Raw genomic sequence first — 21,381 nt, forward strand, 5'->3', positions numbered from 1 at the left:
GTCGGGCGTCCCAAGTGACCCCCGGGGGGGCTCCCTGGGACCGCCGAGGCTAATTTTGCCCAAATCCGATGAAAAACAACGCCGTGGGGGTGTGACTGGGAGCTTTTTTAACCGCCGGCGCCTAAAAAGTGGCTTGGGGAGGGGGTTTTGGGGCCCTAGTGGGAATCTACACCTAAAATGTGTCTATACATAAAACTAAAAAATAAGAAATCAAGCTACTACTAGAAATCACATCCCGTTAATTACTTTAGTTGTGCCAAACTTGCTGCTGTCCGCAGAAACAGAGGTTAAGGCATCAGTCGAGCCAAAGGCAATTACCGTTGGAGAGGAGCAGAGTGCGGTTTGTCCTCCCAAATGAAGGGTTCGACCGGCAAGTCGCCGGCGGCGGCGCCGCCCGCCTTCCGGAACAGGTACTGGATCCTCCGCCACGGCCGCAGCGTCCCCAACGAGCGCGGCCTCATCGTCTCCTCCCTGGTACCACTCCCTCCGTCCCAGCTCGCCGTCTTCGATCTCCCTCTTGCCATAATTGCTAAATCCAGTCCGGAGCTTCGGTTAATTGTGATGGCCCTGGCAGGAGAACGGCACGAAGCCGGAGTTCGGGCTGGCCCCGCAGGGCGTCGAGCAGGCGCGCTCCGCCGGCGAGTCGCTCCGGAAGGTACGGGGTCGTGCTCGAATCTATGGCTTCTTCTTGGATGGGGGATATGCGGTAGCGATTGCCGATTGGGGGAAGTGGCTGATTCTGTGCGCGCAGGAGCTTGAGGAGATGGGTGTGCCGGTGGGCTGTGTCAAGATCTGCTATTCGCCGTTCTCGCGGACGACGGAGACGGCTAGAGTGGTCGCCGGCGTGCTGGGCGTCCCATTTGAGGGTCCTAGCTGCAAGGTGAGCGGCTTAATCCTACTACTAGATGTAACCATGTTCAGTTTTAAACAAGATAATGGTGATGGATTGCATGCTAAGTCTCTCATATTGGCGAGCCAAGTGTGTGCATAGCAATAGCATAGGCATCTGAATGGGTGTGAAGCAAGTACTTTCAGTCTCATTGTTCTTCATGTTTGAACTTTGGATATCTGTATCGAGGATGTAGCCTTTGGGTTCGTTTGGGCATGATATGAGTTACCTTTCTGAAGTAGTAAGGTTTACATTTGCTAAATTTCCATGTGTTGGTAGAAAAAAACATGATGATAACAGTGGTAATTTGTATACATAAGTGATGGGGTCATTATATCCACGCTCGTGTAAGACCAAACTATCTATAATCCGAAATTTCTGCATGTGGAAGTCCCATCTAATGGAAAAAACAGAGTATTGGTGTTTCCCCGTGTCGAGAGCTAGTAGTCCTGCCACCTCTTATTTCTGCAGAAATAAAGTGAACAATTTCAGAGAAGTCGCAAGAGGCAGCAAATAGTGGTCATTCTGTAGAACAATTATACTGTGAACGGAATCTGCAAAATAATGCACTAATAAAGACCAGTAAAACTAACTAAGAAATAAAAACCGCTACAACTGAAAGCGGCTTAGTCTCCTAGTTTTCGTGAACCCAATTCTATCATTCAGTGGAACATCATGATCTTTGAGATGTTTTCTCCATGGTTAACAATACATAGTGGAATCCTTCAAAGTTGCTCAAGCATTAGGGAGCACTTTGTTCATAAAATTAATAGTTCTGATGTGCATTATTAAGCTCTGCAATTGTGACCATCTAGTCCGCTCATCAGAGTTTCTTTTGCAGGCAACCGTAGAACTTCGTGAACGTTATTTTGGACCATCATATGAGTTGCTTTCACATGAGAAGGTGAGTTTGTACTCATGTATTGGACCCTGGAGATTCTTTCAAGGATTGTAATGATGTGAATAAACATGCTTATCAAAACTCATAGGGGCATCAAATGTGCATATCATGGAGCATCAAAAGAGTACTATTTTAGCCAAGAACTTATCATTAGCATATCGAATGATGGTCTATCCCAACCTACTGATAGATCAATAGCACATAGTGCTCATGTACTGGTTATGTCGAAACTTCTACTTGCATGCCTATATATTGTTACGTGTTAGTCAGCGCATCAATTTGCTTATACCCAGCTATTCCATTCAGTCAGAGCTCAAACGATGTTCAAGAGATACCATTGCCATGTATACCAATGATAATTGAGCAGCGATTATATGGGCAATGCCGAGTTGGTTGGTCTGCTGGGCACCATTAAACTTTTGTTTGGACAAGTTGTGTCCTTCAACATTTAAGAGCAAATCCTCCTTTTGGTGGTCCGTGGTGTCCCTTCTGATCTTATCTTATCTGCCAGTTATTAAATCTGACATGATGTGGTAGTATGCAGAGGTATGGGCGATAGATGAAGCAGACCCCTTTATGGCTCCAGAAGGTGGCGAGAGTGTTGCAGATGTTGCTAGTAGACTTGCAGGGGTGCTGTCTATTACAGACGTGGAGTTTCATGGGTACTTGTGCTTGCATTACTATGAGAATCCAAATGATATATTTGTTTATTCATGTTCTGTTACATGTATTTGGTATTATACCATTACCGAATTCTATATAAATGGCTTGCATAAAACAATCAATATATGTCAGTTAATAAGAAGTAAAAAAAAATCTATAGAGTATAAACCGACAGGCTGTAATTCAGTGTCCAGTGATCTTTTTGTAAAGCAGAGTTGCATGTCTTGCCATGCCTTTTCAGTTTTCCATCTACTTTGTTAGAGATCTTATTATCTGGAAAGAATGGTAAGGTTCACAATTTGGTACATAGTGATAACAACTCATACAATTGCCTTAGACAGTCTATTGAGTGCAGATAAGTACTTAAACATGAGGAACCACTAAAAAGGTTTACGTTACAGAGCTGCCTTGGCCAAGCTATCAATTAGTAGTCCAGAATGCTGAAGTTCTAACAGTTCCATGCAGATTTGATGCATGACTTGTTCAAGTTACAGCTTAACATTTCTTTAGCTGTGCTTCCTTCTGTATATCACTCTGGAGCTGACTTGCATGCTGCAGCTCTGCTGTTCTTATTGTCGGCCATGGGGATCCACTACAGATCTTTCAAGCGGTACTCAGTGGAACCAGGGAAACCCCATCTTTCCTCGACGATGTAGCTGGCCTGAAAAAGGAAAGCCTAGTAGTTCCATCCGTGTTGTCGCAGCACCGTAAGTTCGCACTCAACACAGGGGAGCTGCGCCGAGTTGAGTTGTGTGACCCGACGCAGATTTGATCCTGTACTGCTATGTCGTAGATAATTCATGTATCCGCAAATGCTTGTGGAGACTCTGTTGCCCCATGCATGATAAGATGGGAAAAACTGTTGTTCAATGTTACTCCCTCCATAGGCCCCTCTGTTGAGAAACATTAACGCATTATTTTTGGTTGACCAGATTCAAGATCTGCTTGGAAATATGCAATGTTTTGTTCTCCCTTTGTTCCTAGATATATGTCTTTTTGGATATTTCAATATGGACTACATACGGACGTATATGGACATACTTTAGAGTCTAAATTCACTCATTTTACTCCGTATGTAGCCCACATTAGAATCTCTAAAAAGACTTATATTTATGAACGGAGGGAGTAACAGTGAAAAAATAACACATCCGAAAGAGATCGCTTCTGAATGTTAATCCAATAGTGTCAATTTTGTGTCACCAGCTCTGTGTGATAGTATTAAATTGATTGCTGGTTCAAGCTTGATCTTGAACGGTGAAAATACCCCATTATTCTTTTTGAATGATAATATAAGTGCCACACATGGAGAGGGGGGGGGGGGGGGGGGGGGGTACATCTTAGCTAGATCTTGATCTAGATTCGGTCTGTTCTAGCTAGATATTCATTGCAACTCAACTGAACTCATTGCAACTGAATTGAATTCAAGACTGTTTTCGGTAATCAACTGTGTCTTGGGTAGACCCTGAATTGAATTCAAGGCGCAAAAGAAATAACAATGTTTAAAAATTTGACGAAGAAAAATCATGAATGTAATGAGAAGGGCGAAGGGAAAAATTACCAGAAGAAACCAGGCAATATCCACGTTAGCAAAACAAATTCTCAAGAGCACAGAAGAACGGTGTGGTAGTTGTATTTAGGGTCATGGTTGGGTAAAACCATCAGAAGGGTGCGTTAAATTAAATGTGGACACCACGTTTGACTAGGACAGTGGATCCGGAGGATCCGCATCAATTCTCCTGGCTACCTCCTGCAGTAATATACCGTTTTTCTCGCAAAAAGGAAAAATCATATACCGTTTGTGGTAGATGCCGAAACGACGGAGACTAGAGGAAGCAATTCTTCGCGACCCAAAACGACGCTTTCGTGGTTGCCTCTTGCAGTCATATACCGTTCGTGGTAGATGCAGAAAGCCAGAGGACTTCGAGATGGCCTCGTTTTGGCAGGTGACATCGGATGCCACAGTCTTGTGGTTGAAGCCTCCTGCATGGGAGTAATTGAGGTGATGCAGAGTGGCGGAAACTCCCTTGTTCCGGCGGCAATAATTTTCGAGGAATGTACCTTTTTATGTCAAAACTTCAACCCCGTTAAGTTTAATCATTGCCCAGGGAAGCCAATATGGCGGCGGATGTACTAGCCAGCAAAGTGGATGTCTCACGGGCCATTGTATGGAATTTGGAGCCTTCAGGTTTTTTTGGTTGATGCTTTATCGAACGATGTATCGATCTTTTTTCACATGTGAAACATAAACAGTCGTGATAGCATTTTCCTCAAAAAATAAGGAATGAAATACTGGTCAAGGAAGGTCTTTTTTTTTGTGGGTGGTCACAAAAGGGAGTATGTTGGAAATCTCTGGTTGGGCCGGCCCAACAGTTGTGCGTGTTTGCCTGATATCCGCCACAAATACTAGGATTTACCCGCGAGAGATGATGTTGTTGTAGCGGCAGCCCCCGGAAGAGAGTCGGTGAGAGAGGAAAAAAAATTATATGAGACCAAGTCTCATATAAAGCAGGTGAGACCCGTCCTGATGGATGACACGTGGCATTCACAAATCACAAAGCATCTAATCTCTCTCCCCTCTGATTTCAGGTGAGGGTGGGGTAAATGTTTTGTGATTTGTGAATGTCACGTGTCATTCATCAGGATGAGTCTTACCTACTAGTCCGTGAGACCCGGTTTCATAGAATTTTTTTTTGGTGAGAGAGAGGGGCAGGAGCAGTCGGTCACGGACTCTCAGGACCAACCCCAACCGATCGAGGTCGATCGGGAGTCGATGGATCGGCCCCATAAAATCAAGGACCCGGACCCGGCCGGCCTAGCTAGCTACTACAGGATCAACAGCCATCGACGCTGGGAAACGATCGATCGCCGGAAGGAGAGAAGCGATGGACGTCGTCGTCGCGGCCGAGTTGCCGGCGGCGGTGGGGACGAAGAGAAGCTACGAGCGGGAGGAGGGGCAGTGCGACGTGATGATAGAGAAGCAGTACAAGTGCAACTACTGGGAGGAGAGGACCCTGAATACCAGTGGGCGCTGCAGCGTTGGAGCTCGCGCCTCGCCCAGCTAGCCGCTGTCGACAACGACTACGACCGCTGGGTCGTCGCTTCAAGAAGGGCACGCGCGCCTGCCACGCCGCCCTAATTAACAAGACTCTTATTTTCATCGATCATTTTGATGAGGAATATATAGGCGCTGCGAGTGGCAGCTGCAGCGCTGGAGCTCACGCCTCGCCCAGCTAGCCGCGCTCGACAACGACTGCGAGCGCTGGGCCGCTTCAAGAAGGGCACGCGCGCCTGTGCCACGCCGCCCTAATTATTAGGTCCTGCTTTTCTAAATCCATACATCATTACGCGTAGTGTCTGTTCAAGTTAGTAGTGTTTGTTCATTGTCTCGTCCACTAGATCCGTCATCATTGGCAAAAAGAAACAACATTGTACATCTGTCGTTCAGTCATTGTATCACACGAATTGATTACTATCTCTCTCCTTTTGTCTTTATTTTTGCATTTGCATTTGGTTGAAATTTCTAGTTTTAATTTTAGGCATCCGGACCACGATTAAAGCTGAATCAAGAGAATCAAACGACATTCAAAATAATAAGTATTTCTAGTTATATTAATTAGCCACTAAACAATGTCGCCAAGCAACGTTTAGGTGTCACATTCCGCTGCGTACTCTCCCAAAAATTGCAGGCGGGTTTGAATAAGATAAAATGAGTCGCAACAAACCCAATCGAGAACAGCATGCCAGTTTTCACTGTCAGAAGCAATGATAACATTAGGTAGACCAATAATATTTTTTTAATAAATTATTACAATATATGGTGGCAAGAAATAACCTGCTGCTTTGTTGGATTCCTAAAGTTGAGTAGCAAACTTCAATTTACAGGGCTCTTCAGCCTTAGGCTATAATCATTACAAATGCAAACTATAGGAATCATGGGTATCTTGATGTTGGCAACTCCAACTCGATCACCAGTAGATATACTGTCAACTTCGTCCATTAGGCTTCTTTGTAATAAAAACATATCAAAGTGCAAAAGTTCAATCACCAGTAGTGCACCATGGTTGGGACGGCGACCACAAGATGCTACAACAGCGACGTCAGGATGCTGCAATCGACCAGGTGGATGCTGGAACCGACTATGTAAAAAGCTACTACCAACAACAAGGAAAGCTACTCCAAGGGCAACTTTGCTACGACTCGCGAGCGATGGTGTTTTTTCCTGGAACCTATGGCCCTAATTACTGGAACTGGTGACAGCAAAAGCTGGAAGGCGAGGTCGATGGATGAAGGCCGGGCATCGTTTTTTGCTGAAACGATGATGCAATTTTGTTGGAATCAGTTACTGCCAATGTTACGACCGGCGACGACCATGGTGATGATAGGGCGCTACAACCGGCCAACCAAAAAGCTGGAACTGGCGGTGGTGATTGCTACAACCGGTGGCCCAAATTGTTGCCATCTGCACGCTGAGCTACAACCAACGAGGGGAGCAACGACGTTTTTTGCTAGAACCAGACGTCGCGGGTGCTGGAACCAGCGAATGCGTTTTAGCTAGATCGTCGTCGGCCTTTTGCTGGAATGAAGCGTCGTCGACGACAAGGCGGCGAGCGGGGCTCTGGTGATCCAAGCTGGAATGGAGCGCCCTCTCCTCTTTTTTACTCCCCCCCCCCCTGTCGTGCGTGTTTACGATGCGGGGTTGGAGACACACTGACGCATGCGACCGGCACCTAGCGCTGCCCTTTTACATATGTATATGTATTTTATTTCATATTTATCAATGCCAATTTTTTTAGGGTACAAATCTGTTTCTACATCAACCGACAAAAAATGTTTCATTTCTCTTTCTCCGAGCTTACTGTTCTCACCTAAGGCCAACTCACACTCACGAACCCAAACAAACATCCATTTTATCCGGATTTTGTCGTTTGGGGTGGCAAACGGACACACTCGTCCGGATGGAGTCGTTCAGTCGTCGGTGCGCCCAACCGGGCTGCCACATCCCAAATTGTCCTTCAAAAGGACTAGCAATTTTCACCCAAATCTAACCCAAATAGACATTGCAAAATAATTTAAAAACCTTAAATATTCACATAAACGGCCCAAGTCCAGTCCAGCACATTCTTAAACAAACTTAAAATTGAAACGACATAAAAAAACTAGAAGCCCGTCGCCACCGTGGCCGCCGTCGCCTTCAGTTGTCGCCGTCGTCCTCGTCCTCTTTACCCGTGAGGTCGATGTAGGGCGGTGGCATCCACAGGTGGGCTGGCGGCCCCTGCCAGGCGGCAGGCGCGGGTGGAGGTGGATGCAGAGGCGCCTACACCACCTCTTCCTATGGCGGGGACAATGACTAGGCCTCGCCGTGATAGACCGCCTCCGTCCAGGACCACTTCTGGCCGACCAGTGCTGGGTTCCATGGCGTGGGATCCTCCTCCTCCTGCTGCTACACGCCCTCCATGGCCTCCTCCTGCACCACGACGTCGAACTCTGGGGTGGCGACGCTGCCGGCCATGGTGAGGGCTATCATGTGTTTGAGGCCCTGTCACTGGGCTCGTCATGGGTGTGGAGGGAGTCATCCATGACCCGCCTCACCAGCTCCTCCTCCTCCTCGGTTGTCGTCTGAGCGGGCAGTGGCGGGGACGACGTCAGGGATGGCATTGGCGTCAGTCCGCGGACCAGCCTATGTCCGCGTGGCTGGGGAGGGCTGACGGCGCGCTCGCGGTGGGGCAGGCTTGGAGCATGATCGACAAAGAACGATTGCCGATGTAGATCGTGCTCGTCGCAGAGCCATGTGTCCCACAACAGGGATTCCACGGCATACCTCCAGTGGTTATCAAGGTCCGACGGCAGGCCACCTCCTCGCGTCGAGCGCGGTCGCTCACCGGGATCGGTGGGATGGGCACCTAATCCGCGGAGAGATGCCGGTTATTGGGAAGGTGCACGTCGCATGATCGCAGCGGCGTGCTTGACTCCCAGTAACGCTTGCAAATCTCCGCCTTCACGTATGGCCTTATGCGAGGTCCGGCCACACGCAACGTGGAATGTGGTGCCGGAGGTAGAGGTGGATGTGGAGGGGTGGAGCGGTGACAATGGCCGGAGGAAGATCCAATGTCATCCCATGGTAGCCGGCGGCAAGGTGGAGCTAGGGTTTGGAGAAGGCGAGCATGTCGGGCTTCGAGGAGGCACGTGTCGCTGGGAGTGAAAGTGTGGACTCCCATCGATCCACGACTTCCACATTAAAAGGGACCACGACCGCTCGGCTGGGGTGGCTGCCAGGCAGGGCCGCTCGCGCGTGCATCATAAATATGGACTGTGAGAGGTAGATGGGCCGCTGCCACGCAAGCTGATATAGACCGAACCTCGTGGCGAGATCCGATCCGTTGTTACGGCCCGACCTTTCACGGCACTCTACCTTTAGTAGCAGCAACCTCTCGCCTGCGCACGCGATGTACACGAAGTACAGGGTTTGAACCTTGCGGCCCAGCACGAGAAAACCAATCTCGAAGGTACTCACGCGCAAAACAATTTCCACCAAGAAAAACTGTAACACATAGGTTTTCTAAGATCCCTTCAAAACTTTGTCTACCCTGCACACACATGGTGTCGATTTCATAAAAAAATAGGCGGCTGCTAGGCATCAGCCGCTAGCAGCCGGCTGATCTTTTTCGTAAGATCAGCCGCCTAGCCAATCGTTGATTAGCATCGATTTGGTCCGCTTGATTCCTTGACCACGCCACCGCTTTCATCCCAATACGCCATGTATGATATATCTCCCGCAGCTACTCCAGTCATCCATCAGGCATGTACACGAGTGCAACACGTAATCCACACTTCCGACGCGATGAACCACATTTGGACGACATGCAGCACCAGCTTCAGCCTGCACCATGAACCGTCGCTAGTCATCGCACAGAAAAACACTCACGAGCTCGCCACGCACCGACCACGGCTGCAACACCGGGTTGCGGCAACGAAGCTACTGCGAGCCTGCAACCATCCATTGAAGCATCAGCGATGCTCTATTATAGCACCGACGATGCGACGACGGCCCAACAATGCTCCATAACAACACTGGTGACGATCCGTTGCAGCGTCCATGAGGTTTCGGCGGCCGGCGATGCTTTGTTGTAGCAACCGCGAGGTTCTGGCGTCTGACGAAGCTCCGTTGCAGCATCCGTGAGGTTCCATCAGCCGGCGATGCTCCGTTGCAGCACCCATGAGGTTTCGTCGGCGGTGATGCTCCGTTGCAACACCCGTGAGATTCTGACATCCGACGGCTCCGTTGCAACATCCATGAGATTCCGTCGGGATGCGATGCTCCATTGTAGCACCCGTGAGGATTCGGTGTCAGACGATGCTCCGTTGCACCATCTGTGCGGTTCCATCGGCCGGCGATACTCCGTTGCAGCACCATTGAGGTTTCGGTGTTAGACGATGCTCCGTTGCTGCATCTGTAAGATTCCGTCGGCCAGCGATGCTCTGTTGCAGCAACCGTGAGGTACCGACATCCGATGATGTTTCGTTGCAACATCCGTGAGGTTCCGTCGGCCGGCGATGCTCCATTGTAGCACCCGTGAGGTTTGAGTGTCAGACGATGCTCCATTGCAGCATTCATGAGGTTCCGCCGGCCGGCGATGCTCCGTTGCAGCACCCGTGAGGTTCCGATGTCCGACGATGCTCCGTTGCAACATCAATGAGGTTCCGTTGGCCGGTGATGCTCCATTGTAGCATCCGTGAGGTTTGGGTGTCAGACGATGCTCCGTTGCACCATCTGTAAGGTTCTGTCGGCCGGCGATTCTCCCTTGCAACACCCGTGAGGTTTCGGCATCAGACAATGTTCCATTGAAGCATCTGTGAGGTTCCATCAGCCGGCGATGCTCCGTTGTAGCACCCTGAGGTTCCGACGTCCGACGATGCTTCGTTGCAGCATCTGTGAGGTTCCCTCAGCCGGCGATGCTCCGTTGTAGCACCCGCGAGGTTCTGACGACCCGACGATGCTTCATCATAGCACCGATGATGCTACATTGCAGGTCCAATGATGCTCTGACGGCCAAGCGATGCTCCATTTTAGCACTTGTGAGGTTCAAGCAGACGGACGATGCTGCATCACACCAACGGTGATGCTCCGACAGCCTGGCGATGCTCCATTGTAGCACTCGTGAGGTTCAGGCAGATCGACGATGCTCTATCACACCAACGGTGATGCTCCGACGGCCCGGGTGATGCTCCATTGTCTCACCGGTGAACCCTTGAGCACATGGCGCTACTCAATGGCCCACGAGCTCGTGTCGCGATGCCGGCGAACCCTTGCTGCACTAGATGCATACCACATGCACCAGATGCCGGCGAACCCTTGTTTCACGTAATATCAGCCGGATGAAATGAATCGTTTTCCAAAAAAATAACCTCCTTTACATGGCCCACGTACATGGACTTATATAATGGTCGACTCTAACTTGACCGACAAACTCAACGCATCTATCTCTGGTGCCATCTTACGTGACCTTCTACTAATTTAATAGCACCTGCCTTTTACATCTCAACAGGTACTAACACTAGTAGAAAACGAACCTTTAAAACCGGTTTGTAAGGGCCTTTAGTGCCGGTTATGGAACCGGCACTAAAATGTGGACACTAAAGGCCCCCCCCTTTAGTATCGGTTCGGCACGAACCGGTGCTAAAGTGCCACCACGTGGCGTGAGCTCACGCCCTGGTATGGGGGACCTTTAGTACCGGTTGGTGTTACCAACCGGTACTAAAGGTTTTTTTTTGAAAATTTTGGAAAAAAAAAAGACTTTTTTTTCAATTTTTCTGAATTATTTGATAATTTAGTCTCTAATCACCACCTCTCTTAACTGCTCAAGTGTGGATCACTCATTCCAAATCATCTAACTTCCCGACCGGTCATCCATCCCTCTCACTACTCCAGCCCAAGCACGCTTAACTTTCGGATTCTATTTTCCTTCGTTTTCAAGTCTGCACTTGTTGTTTTCCTGACAATAGTAAGATGTTAATCATATTAACCTTCAGGAGTTTAGCTTGAGCATGAAGTCACACATTTCACCGTTTGAGTTTGAAACTATTATTCTAAAAAAACAGTAATTATTTAGTAACGCTAATATTTCTTGAATAAGTTTGACCATAGTTTGACCATATTTGACCAAAATTTAAAAAATTGAAATTATTATTTAGTAACATTAATATTCTTGAATAATTATGTAGTAACATTAATACTTCTTGAATAAGTAGTTTGACCAGATTTAACCAATTTTTTTTAGAAAAACTGAAATTTGACCATATCTTTTTTTCCTTTTGGAATTTGAGGATTCTAAAAAATTCCAAACAGGCCATAGGCAGTCTCCATCGGATGCGGATTTTCGTGCTGAATTTTGGATATATTATACGTTTTTTTCCGACATCGTATGCAAAAGTTATAGCCGTTTTACATTTTCCCTACACTTTTTGCAAAACATGTCCAAATTTAAGTTTTCAAATTTTCCTAACTAGTAGATGTAGTAATATAACTACCTCTCGAAAGATTTTATTTTCTGAATTTTTTATCATTTTCTTTTGATTTTTTTAAAACTGAAATGGCGATACACGGGGGGGGGGGGGGGGGGGGGGGGGGGGAGAGTTTGGAAATTGCCCTATAGTGCCGGTTTGTGTCTTCAACTGGGACTATAGGTTAAGACTCTATAGTGCCGGTTGGTGACGCAAACCGGTACTATAGGTTAGACCTTTAGTACCGATTTGTGTCACAAACCGTCACTAAAGGGGCTCGTGGGGCCCTGGCCTGACGCCAGCCTGCCACCACCCCTTTAGTACCGGTTCGTGGCACGAACCGGTACTAAAGGTTCATTACGAACCGGCACTAATGCATAGCCAATCGAACCGGCACTATTGATCACATTAGTGCCGGTTTTTTTACAAACCGGCACTAATGTGCTTCACGTTTGACCCTTTTTCTACTAGTGTAAACTGACTTAAACTTAACTTAAGATAAAAAGGTACTGCCTCCGTTTCAAAATAGATGACTCAATTTTGTACTAAAGTTAGTACAAAGTTGAGTCATCTATTTTGAAACAGAAAGAATATCTATCTAGACTTGTGCGCCATCTTCAAGTGCTTCATGTGCTGCGGGTGGGCCCCATTCCATGTCCTTTAATGACAAGAAATCACGTATCAGGCTCCAAGAAGTGTTGCCACGTTGAAAAACTTTCCTTTTACATGGAAGTGGCAAGAATAGAAATAAATCTCTCTCCTTTATATTGTTGACTGAATTGAATATATCACAGCTCGCGTGCTCCCTTTCATCAGCGTACAATCCCATCTCTTTCCAAGTATTATTGATACACGTTGATTTTTCCTTGCGAAAACGAGCATGGTTAATTTTGCATGCATGTTTTCTGCCTTGATTTAGCCCTTCACCGTCCACGTAATTATTCTCATATAATAAATATACATCCACGGACTTTTCTTCTTTTAAACAATTGACTTGCAGCTGTATTTTGTGAACGTCCAGAACACTAGCATTAGACATGGCCATATCACCAGCAGCAACCATCGTATGTAAATTACTCATGGTCGTATCACGGGACCGAGGTGGACGCGGAGCAAACGCGTGGGCGTTCGTTCGACGTCCGTGTGAAAGCAAACCAGACGCAAGTTTGCGTAGAAAATGGGGCGGACCGGACGCCAAACGGACAAAAAATACAGATGCGTTCATGGGTTGGGCCGTGCCGTCTATCTGTTTGGGCTCAAATGGTCATACACGGAGCGGATGGGATCATGCGTTGGAGTTGGCCTAAGCCCCAAGCCGACTCGCCTCTTCTTCCTCTCCTGGCAAACCCTAGCCCCACCTCACCGCCGCCGCTGCTTGGCCACCCATGGAGGAGGAGGAGGGCGAGAGCCGCGACTGGACCGGGATGCAGTCAGACGCGCTCTCCACCATATTCGGGAAGCTGGACGCGGCCGACCTCCTCACGGGAGCCGGGCAGGTATGCCACGCGTGGCGCCGTCTCGCCGACGGCGACACCACGCTGTGGCGTCGCGTCGAGATGACCCACGATGTAGACATCCTGGAGGCCGGGGCCATGGCCTGCGCCGCCGTCGACCGCGCCGCTGGCACCATGGAGGCCTTCTCAGCCGACACCTTCGTCACTGATCTCCTCCTCCGCTACATCTCCGACAGGTTGCCACATCTTTCCTCTTCCTGTTACATACATGCCCATTTCTTTCGTGAGATTGCAAATAATTTCGTTGATTGGTTCTGATGACCAAATTTGTGAATGTGAGCCTCTATTAGTTTACCTTTATTAGATGGACCCAGATGACAATTTTGGTCGTGCTGCAGGTAGATTAAAATGCATACCTGTATTTTTAACTTAAAAAAAGTCTCCTGCTGATATATGCTTCCTCTTGCTTCGAAATGGGCCTTTCTGCTGTTTGATTTGACAGTCATTCTGCATCCTTTTATTTCTGCAAGGAATTTGTTCTCCCTTTGAACTTCAGATTTACTCCTTTGTAGTGCCTTTTGATGTGGACCCTTGCTTTATCAAGTTGGGGTTCACCAACGCAAATGAACTTTTCTAAAATTTCAGAAATTGTGCACGTGGTAATTAGTATTTCGTACAGAAGATTAGGTGTTGGTTAGGTTAAGATCAAATGCCATGCTGATAGCACGAGTGGGTTAATCAGCCCAAGATCAGTATAGAGTATGTAAAGATCCTTTCACTTCCTTTTCTTTTCTGACAATTCTAGTTTTTGTACCTAATAAAATTGGAGTGAGAAAAATGGTACTCCCTCTATAAACTAGTACTCCCTCCCTCCGGAATTACTTGTTGCGGAATTGGATAAAAATGGATGTATCTAGAACTAAAAGGTTCTGTCTAGGACACATCTAGATGTGACATAGTTATGTCACATCTAAACTGATGTCCACTCTGTTTGTGGTCTAATTTCTTTTGTCCTATTTTTTTTGTTTCTTATTGATGAATTATATATTGGTGAGAGCTTAGATGTGACATCCTTAAAAAACATCTAGATGTGAATTAGACAAAATGAAATTAAATACGTCCAGATACATCCATTTCCGCGACAAGTAATTTCAGATAGAGGGAGTATAATATCTTTGTAGTGATTAAAAAGATCTTATATTAGTTTACAGAGGATCAGCAGTAAAATGCTTAGAATATATCGCGTGAGTCTCTAGTGCTGCATCTTTGTGTGACTCAATGTACCTTGGTAAACGCTGCTTAGCGCGTAGCTCGGGAGAAAAAGTGGAGCAACCCAGAAAATATATGTAGAGTAGAATAGTGAAGGTTTGTTTTCCTGGTGGGAATTGTCCTGTTCCCACTACTCGCTGCCAATAGCGGGATTCCTGAGACTGGTGTCTTGTGCTCTTTGGGTATAAATCCCTAAAACTTACTCCCTCCGTTCCAGAATACTAGATGATCCAATTTTGTACTAAATTTTGTATCATCTATTTTGAAACGGAGGGAGTACAAGGGTAGGTGGGTTTCAGCGTGGAGACTTCACAGGGTAAAAGGCCATCTGAATATTTTTGTTGGTTGACAGCAAATTATCTTCTCCTGATGATTTACTTGCTGTAAAGGTCCAAGTATTCTTGATCTATAAACCACAAATGCTCGCTTTAATGGTCTGACCTGCATGGTTAACTAGCATTTTATGTTATTAAATGTTTTTGAGTAGATGATAAGAGTCATACAGCTGACATGGACACATGGTACATGTTCTACCTTCTGTATTAACTGGAGTGTAGAAGGAGCACTTCAAAATAAAGATGTAGGTTGGCTCTGTGCTGATTGGGTGACTTCTATGTGTGAAATACGCATTGTACTGAAAGGCTGAACGTTTTAGTGAGCTTGCACATTTCATGTAGTTAACCACACACTGGAATTGGTTCATATTTGTTGCACTGTCGGGGCCTCCTCTTCAACATTTCCTTCATACAAACTGTTGAAGGCCCTTTGCTGAGTGCACATTCCATACCCTTTGTGTAAATCTGTATCATGTAGTAATAACAATAGTCAATAACTATGTAGTGAACAAATAAATGTGTAACTTCTAACTGTTAGTAGCTACTCCCTCCGTCCCGTAATGTAAGACGTTTTTTGACACTACAATAGAGTCAAAAAACGTTTTACATTATGGGACGAAGGGAGTACTTTCTGTTATGGTATTGCAACTTCTATATCCCCTCGCTGAAGCAAAAAGCCTCCATTTTTTTGAAATATTCCTGCGACCATATTTTTATTTATTTTTTGTGAAAAGGGTATGAGTTTATTCCTCTGAAATAGTGTTACAGTCCGCTAATACAAAGCAACCATCTGTTTGCTTGGTAAGCGTAGTGCTAGTCAGAGCTCATATTCTCTTTTCGTTGTGTTGATCTGTTGGTGCATTGAAATAAAGTGATCTCATTTTATTGATTGATGATTGAATTTGCTGGATATACCAAGTTTGATTTCTACCAGGCTTGGGGTATAAAGGTTTTGGTTGAGCGAAGATTCTGATTGTGGCTGATAGGAGGGACTAAACTGTACACCTCGTTTACCCATGGCTTTTGAGCGAATGAATTGCAAAAAACCACCACATTAGCGCCTAGGTTTGCAGAAAACACTGGTTTACGATTTCTTGCCAAAAACCACTAATTTTTGGCCTAATCTTCCGCAAAAAATACTAGTTGATGGCTTTGGCCCATCTGATGACGATTATGATAGATGGAGCCCACCATTTGCTGATGTGGTGCAACATTCGCGATAAACAATGTTAGACGGGTCATTTGCGAAAAAATCCTCCCTCCCTGAAACTACCCCGATCTAGATTGGGATCGAGCAACCCCCTCATGTGAGCTTCTGTAACCCGAGGAGGAAGGAGGAGGCAGTAGGCTGGCGGCCCCGTGCTGGGGGGTGCGCATGTGGGTGACGGGGGTGTCAGGCGACCCCGTGCTTGCGTTCCAGGTGGGTGCCCGAGGGCGCCAGTTGGGTCCTGGGGGTGGCCGGCGACCCCATGCTCGCGTTCTGGCCTTCCAGGTAGGTGCCCGAAGGTGTCCTCGACAGATACAGGAGGGTGGCCGGGGAACTCCCGGCTACAGAGCTTCATGGCAGAGGGGAGGCCGTTCCAGAGCGCATCACTGTCAAGCTCAGCGGCGGCGCCGCCCCGTGAAGGCCTGCATGCGGGCGAGGAGCCAGAGGGGCAGGTGCATGCGTTCTTCAACCGGCGAGCTCCGGCTGCCACGAGGATGGCGGCGGCGTCTGGCTCTACGGCGGGCCGTGCTCGAGGTCTGGGCCATTGGACAACGACGAGGGCACTCGCCGGCCGCCGACGACGTGGGAGGATTTTTTAGACAGGGAGACAAGATGATTGACTAATCAATGCGCCGGCCCACCCGCCCAGCCAGCTCCGCCGCCGATTGCCGCAGCAGCCACGTGCATGTGCCCGTGCCCTCTTCTCCCGCTCCCGGCGACGAGGCCCATGACCGGCGTGCTGCTGCTTTGCTCGGCTGCTTGGGAGCCCAAATCTGATTTGGAGTTGATTGCTTATTATTATTATTATTATTATTATTATTATTATTATTATTATTATTATTATTATTATTATTATTATTATTATTATTATTAAAGAAATGCATTGCCATTACATATGGCACAATTTCTAATGCTGCATCGAAAGGTTTGTAAATGGAGGGTGGTCTGTTGCATCAAGTTCCTCTGTTGCACGTACCATATCATTGAATAAGTATGGTCTAGGCTTCTATACTCCTGTTGTAAGGGCTGAATATTGTGTCCATTTACATTCGATAAGCATAATGAAATTATCCGAGCAGCTTGCAAATGGAGTCCTGAACTAGCCGCAGCTTGTGAAGTATGGAAGGCGATCAAATTCGAGTTCGAGCCGGTAGATACTATTGATAAGTAGATAAAACTAAAGATAAAGAAGAGAAGGTATAAATAAAAAAGAAAGCCCTACATTCATCTCATCACTTTCTTAAATTAGATGCAGCTTTGAAATGATTGCTCTATTACATTTCTCTATACTCAAAACTGAACTTGGTTCAGTTAGACAAGAATTGTAGAGTGTGATATTTCTTTAGTTTGTCGCTCTCCAACTATGTGCTCATATACTTAAGCCTAAGTAAATTATGTTGCATCATATTTGTAACTGAACATTAGCAAAATTATGTTGCATCATATTTGTAACCGACAATAGCAAAATCATGTTGCATCATATTTGTAATTCTGTAGATACCTTGGCGACAGTAGCGAAATCCTTAACGCAAACCAGTAACACAGGTACGTGGTACCTAAGAATATATATATGCGCTAACTTGCAGCAAGAACTCCTTTAGGTATTACCATTATTATTGTGAAGCACATCTACCAGAATCTTTTTTTTATGGGAGGAACATGATAGTAGCCAATTTATTTAGTTCTCATCATCAGTAAATAAAAACAGATACTAAAATAGTTATCAAGGAAGGGTAGTTTCCCAGTTGTAATCATGCCTAATTGTAGAACTCCGGGTATGATCTAGTGTGAACGACGCACCTCCTGACCTCCAGATGTGTTACTTTCCAGCCGGAACAATCAAATCGATCAACATATTGGATTTGCCTGCTTGGGACGTAGCTAGTAAGCCTCATGAAATCAATCCAGTGCCCTCCTTGGACGTAGCTAGTAAATCAAACCAGCCGAAAACGTCCCAAACACCAGGAGGAATCTGCTAGTTAGTAATAAAATCGATCAACAAAGATGGTATATGTTCAGATCTTGGAGAAGTATGGACAAATAGTCTGCAGATAATCAATTTGTAGATTTCCTAGCTTATGCAGAAATGCAATACATCATCTATCCAGGACCGGGAAGCAACACTAAATTATGGCATGATATTATTCACTTCTTTTTGTTGCCAATGAACACTAAATTGACCACTTGCTACTAACAAAACTAAGATTACCAGAAGCAAGCCCACCCGATCTCACGGAGCTCGTTCCGCCGCTGCCACGAAGGCAAGATAGATCCACCACCTCCGCGAATCCAATGGAGGGGAGAGAAAGAGAGAACCAGTCAATGAATTCCGATCCGCCATCCCGAACTGTGCTTCTGCGCTCGCCCAACCTCGAGCGAGGTTGGTGCGCCTGGTGGGGCAGCGGGCCTCGAGGTCCTTTGCGAGTGCGGCGGGGGCACGCGACGCGTGGCGGCGGCAGGCGGTGCGGGGCGGGGCTGGCTGGAGGTGGCAGCGGCGGAGGGCGACGCGGGGCGGGGCGGGGCTGGCTGGAGGTGGTGGCGGCGGCGGGGGCGGAGGGCGGCGGGGGTTGGGGCGGGCTGGAGGTGGCGGTGGCAGGGGCGGGCGGCGTGCTGCGGCGGAGGGCACGACGGCGGTGGTGAGGCGGGGTGGGGAAGGAGGGAGCGGCAGGCTGTGCTCGAGATGGGATCGAGGAAGCTGGGATTTTTTTTTCTTTTCTCTCCTCCATACCGGTTTGGGCTGACTTATGCCGAGGACTAGGGCTGAATAGCAAAAACATCACGGACTTTTTTTGCAAAAACGCTAACAACGTACGACCAGAAACCAAATTTTCTTTACTATTATTAGGTAAAGATTATTATTATTATTATTATTATTATTATTATTATTATTATTATTATTGTTGTTGTTGTTGTTGTTGTTGTTGAAGGGTGTCCCTATAAAACTACAGGGACTATTTTGTAAATCTAGACAATTCCGCATCTAACGTCATCTACGAAGATCGTTATGCCACGTCATCAAATGCGGGACCCACATGTCATAATCACAGTTAAAATGCCCAAACAGACTGATCCGTGTTTTTTGCAAAAGATTAGCACGAGAATCAACTTTTTTGTCACAAGTTCTTAAACTGGTGTTTTCTGCAAACTTAGACTTCAGTGTGGTGGTTTTCTGCAATTCACTCTTGTTGAGGAGAGAGAGACAGAACGCCCGGCGTGATAGCAGGGGAACAAAGATTGGGATTAAACTTGCTTGATTATTTTTCAACTAGTGTTTGGCCATTATTTAGGCTATGCATACAAACTAATCTGACTTCACCTCAATCTGAATCTAACTCAAAAATTCCTAATTATTCCGACTTCCTAATTGAAAAATAACCTATTCAAACTCTTTCTTAATTATATCTATAGTCTATACTGGAGTAGAAAGTAGGGAACTCTCTTCTTGGACCACACGTCATTAGCGGAATCTAGTTTAGGCTTGAATTTGCGTCTGCTGTAGGGTGGATGCCACCTGACACATGTTTCATTGCCCTCTACTGCTCTTCTTCTCATCGTTTGACTGAATGTGATATGTAGAATTCATACACAGTATCAAGTCATGTGGTTTTTTGTTAGAACTGCATGTTGAGGTTCATTTGCATGTGACCGTAGTTATCAACCTTTTTGAAGATTATGATGAATCCAACATCATAGAATGTTTTATTTTCTTATGGATTTCAATTGGTTATGTTGTTCCAGTGGTATTTCTCATTGTGAGCTTGGAAAGCATGTCAAGATTTGATATAGCTTAAATGTTTGGGTTGGTTAAAAACTTACCATGTCTCAATGCAGAGCATTCTCATTGAAGAGCCTTCAGCTCAGCTTTTGTGATAAAGTATCTGATAAAGGGTTGGCTGAGGCAATTAATCGCCTTCCTCAGCTTGAAGAATTGGATATTTCGTTCTGCTCATTGTATGGCAATTTTTGCGAGTTAGTTGACAAAAACCGCTCACAACTGAAATGCTTTAGGCTAAATGAATGCTGGGCTGATTTTCATAAGCGGTTTGATGCAGCCTATGAGCGCATGGAGATTGACCCAGAAGCGTCATGGATTGCTAACAGTATGCCTCGTCTCCAAGTCCTTCAGTTGATTGGTAGCGAAGTAACTAATGATGGACTGATGGCAATCCTTGACCATTGCCCTCACCTTGAATCACTTGACATACGTATGTGCTACAACCGCCAAATTGATGATGCTATGAAATCAAAGTGTGCTAGAATTAGAAACCTTAAGCTTCCTCATGATCCCATCTCTGATTTCAAGTACTGGGCCTACGTTGACAGTGAGGATTACAGTGAAGATTACTCTGGTTCTGATTTTGAGGTTGATATGCACGATGATTTGCTGGATGTGGTCATGGATGATGATGCTGATGATGCTGATGGTGAATTCAATTATGTGGATGATTATGATGATGTTGGCTCAGAATCTGCCATGTATGATGATGTCGATGACATCTAAACGCTGACCATGGGCTTTCACTTTGGCGGGATTTGGAGCTGAAATGATGCGGTGTTCACCTGTTGTTGAATGAAATCCTTGAAGTGGGGTTCGAGCACTTTGTTATGTGTGATTCTCTTGTGTTCATGTCACCTGTTACATTTTTGCAAGAAACTAATCCATCCTCTTGCTGTGAGACTGGGTTGTTCGATTATCACTCTTTTCACTTGTAGTTTGTGCTGCCTTGTGACTTGTCATGGAATTAGATTCTTGTAATGAAGTATGACACCCCTGTTATGATTTTGGTTTCTTTGTGTTTGACCCCATCGCGGCCACTGAATCCTCTCAAAATGGCGCAATGCCATAGATGTCGGTGGCCAGCAAAGACCGCAAGCTCGTCGTAGTTGCTTGCAATAATGGGATGCTGTCTCATGCGCTCAGTCGCAATAGGCAGCCATTATTTGATTTGTCACATGGAGTAGCTCAAGTGGAACACTAGAAATGGTTATTATTTTATTTGGAATATCTGTGCAACAATAGAAATGGTTGATGTTGCACATCCTTTATTCTAGAATGAAGCGTTCATAAGTACTGATTTGCCCTGCCTCTTGGCTGTCTAGAATAGGAGGGCGTTTTTGGATGCTTGAAGATTAATCCTAATCTAGATGGTTAGTACAATAGTTGA

At 46.3% G+C, this 21,381-nt stretch overlaps 2 protein-coding genes across 3 annotated transcripts; both read left to right on the forward strand.

Moving 5' to 3' along the window:
- Positions 1 to 236: 236 nt before the first annotated feature.
- Positions 237 to 3,429, forward strand: LOC123040368 (uncharacterized). 2 transcript variants are annotated; one of them, XM_044463234.1, is made up of 6 exons: positions 282 to 474; positions 575 to 655; positions 752 to 880; positions 1,731 to 1,793; positions 2,328 to 2,452; positions 3,012 to 3,429. In XM_044463234.1, exons 1-6 carry the CDS (start codon positions 355 to 357, stop codon positions 3,223 to 3,225), a joined length of 732 nt encoding a protein of 243 aa, XP_044319169.1. In that variant the 5' UTR covers positions 282 to 354; the 3' UTR covers positions 3,226 to 3,429. The 2 variants fall into 2 exon arrangements, with proteins under 2 accessions (XP_044319168.1, XP_044319169.1); XM_044463233.1 differs by having other exon boundaries at positions 237 to 474; positions 2,328 to 3,429.
- Positions 3,430 to 13,260: 9,831 nt separating this feature from the next.
- LOC123040370 (putative F-box/LRR-repeat protein 23) lies at positions 13,261 to 20,976 on the forward strand. Its single transcript, XM_044463235.1, has 2 exons — positions 13,261 to 13,641; positions 20,048 to 20,976. The coding sequence occupies exons 1-2, from the start codon at positions 13,337 to 13,339 to the stop codon at positions 20,715 to 20,717; spliced, it is 975 nt and encodes a 324-aa protein (XP_044319170.1). The 5' UTR covers positions 13,261 to 13,336; the 3' UTR covers positions 20,718 to 20,976.
- The last annotated feature ends 405 nt before the right edge of the window (positions 20,977 to 21,381 follow it).

Source organism: Triticum aestivum, chromosome 2B (assembly GCF_018294505.1).
Source record: "Triticum aestivum cultivar Chinese Spring chromosome 2B, IWGSC CS RefSeq v2.1, whole genome shotgun sequence".
In the NCBI taxonomy this organism is placed as follows: domain Eukaryota; kingdom Viridiplantae; phylum Streptophyta; class Magnoliopsida; order Poales; family Poaceae; genus Triticum; species Triticum aestivum.

Excerpts from the sequence above, each read along its gene's own strand:
- LOC123040368 (XM_044463233.1), top strand. The coding sequence starts at position 355 with ATGAAGGGTTCGACCGGCAAGTCGCCGGCGGCGGCGCCGCCCGCCTTC. Across the intron at positions 475-574 it reads GCCTCATCGTCTCCTCCCTG|GAGAACGGCACGAAGCCGGA; the intron begins GTACCACTCCCT and ends TGGCCCTGGCAG. Across the intron at positions 656-751 it reads CCGGCGAGTCGCTCCGGAAG|GAGCTTGAGGAGATGGGTGT; the intron begins GTACGGGGTCGT and ends CTGTGCGCGCAG.
- LOC123040370 (XM_044463235.1), top strand. The coding sequence starts at position 13,337 with ATGGAGGAGGAGGAGGGCGAGAGCCGCGACTGGACCGGGATGCAGTCA. Across the intron at positions 13,642-20,047 it reads CTCCGCTACATCTCCGACAG|AGCATTCTCATTGAAGAGCC; the intron begins GTTGCCACATCT and ends GTCTCAATGCAG.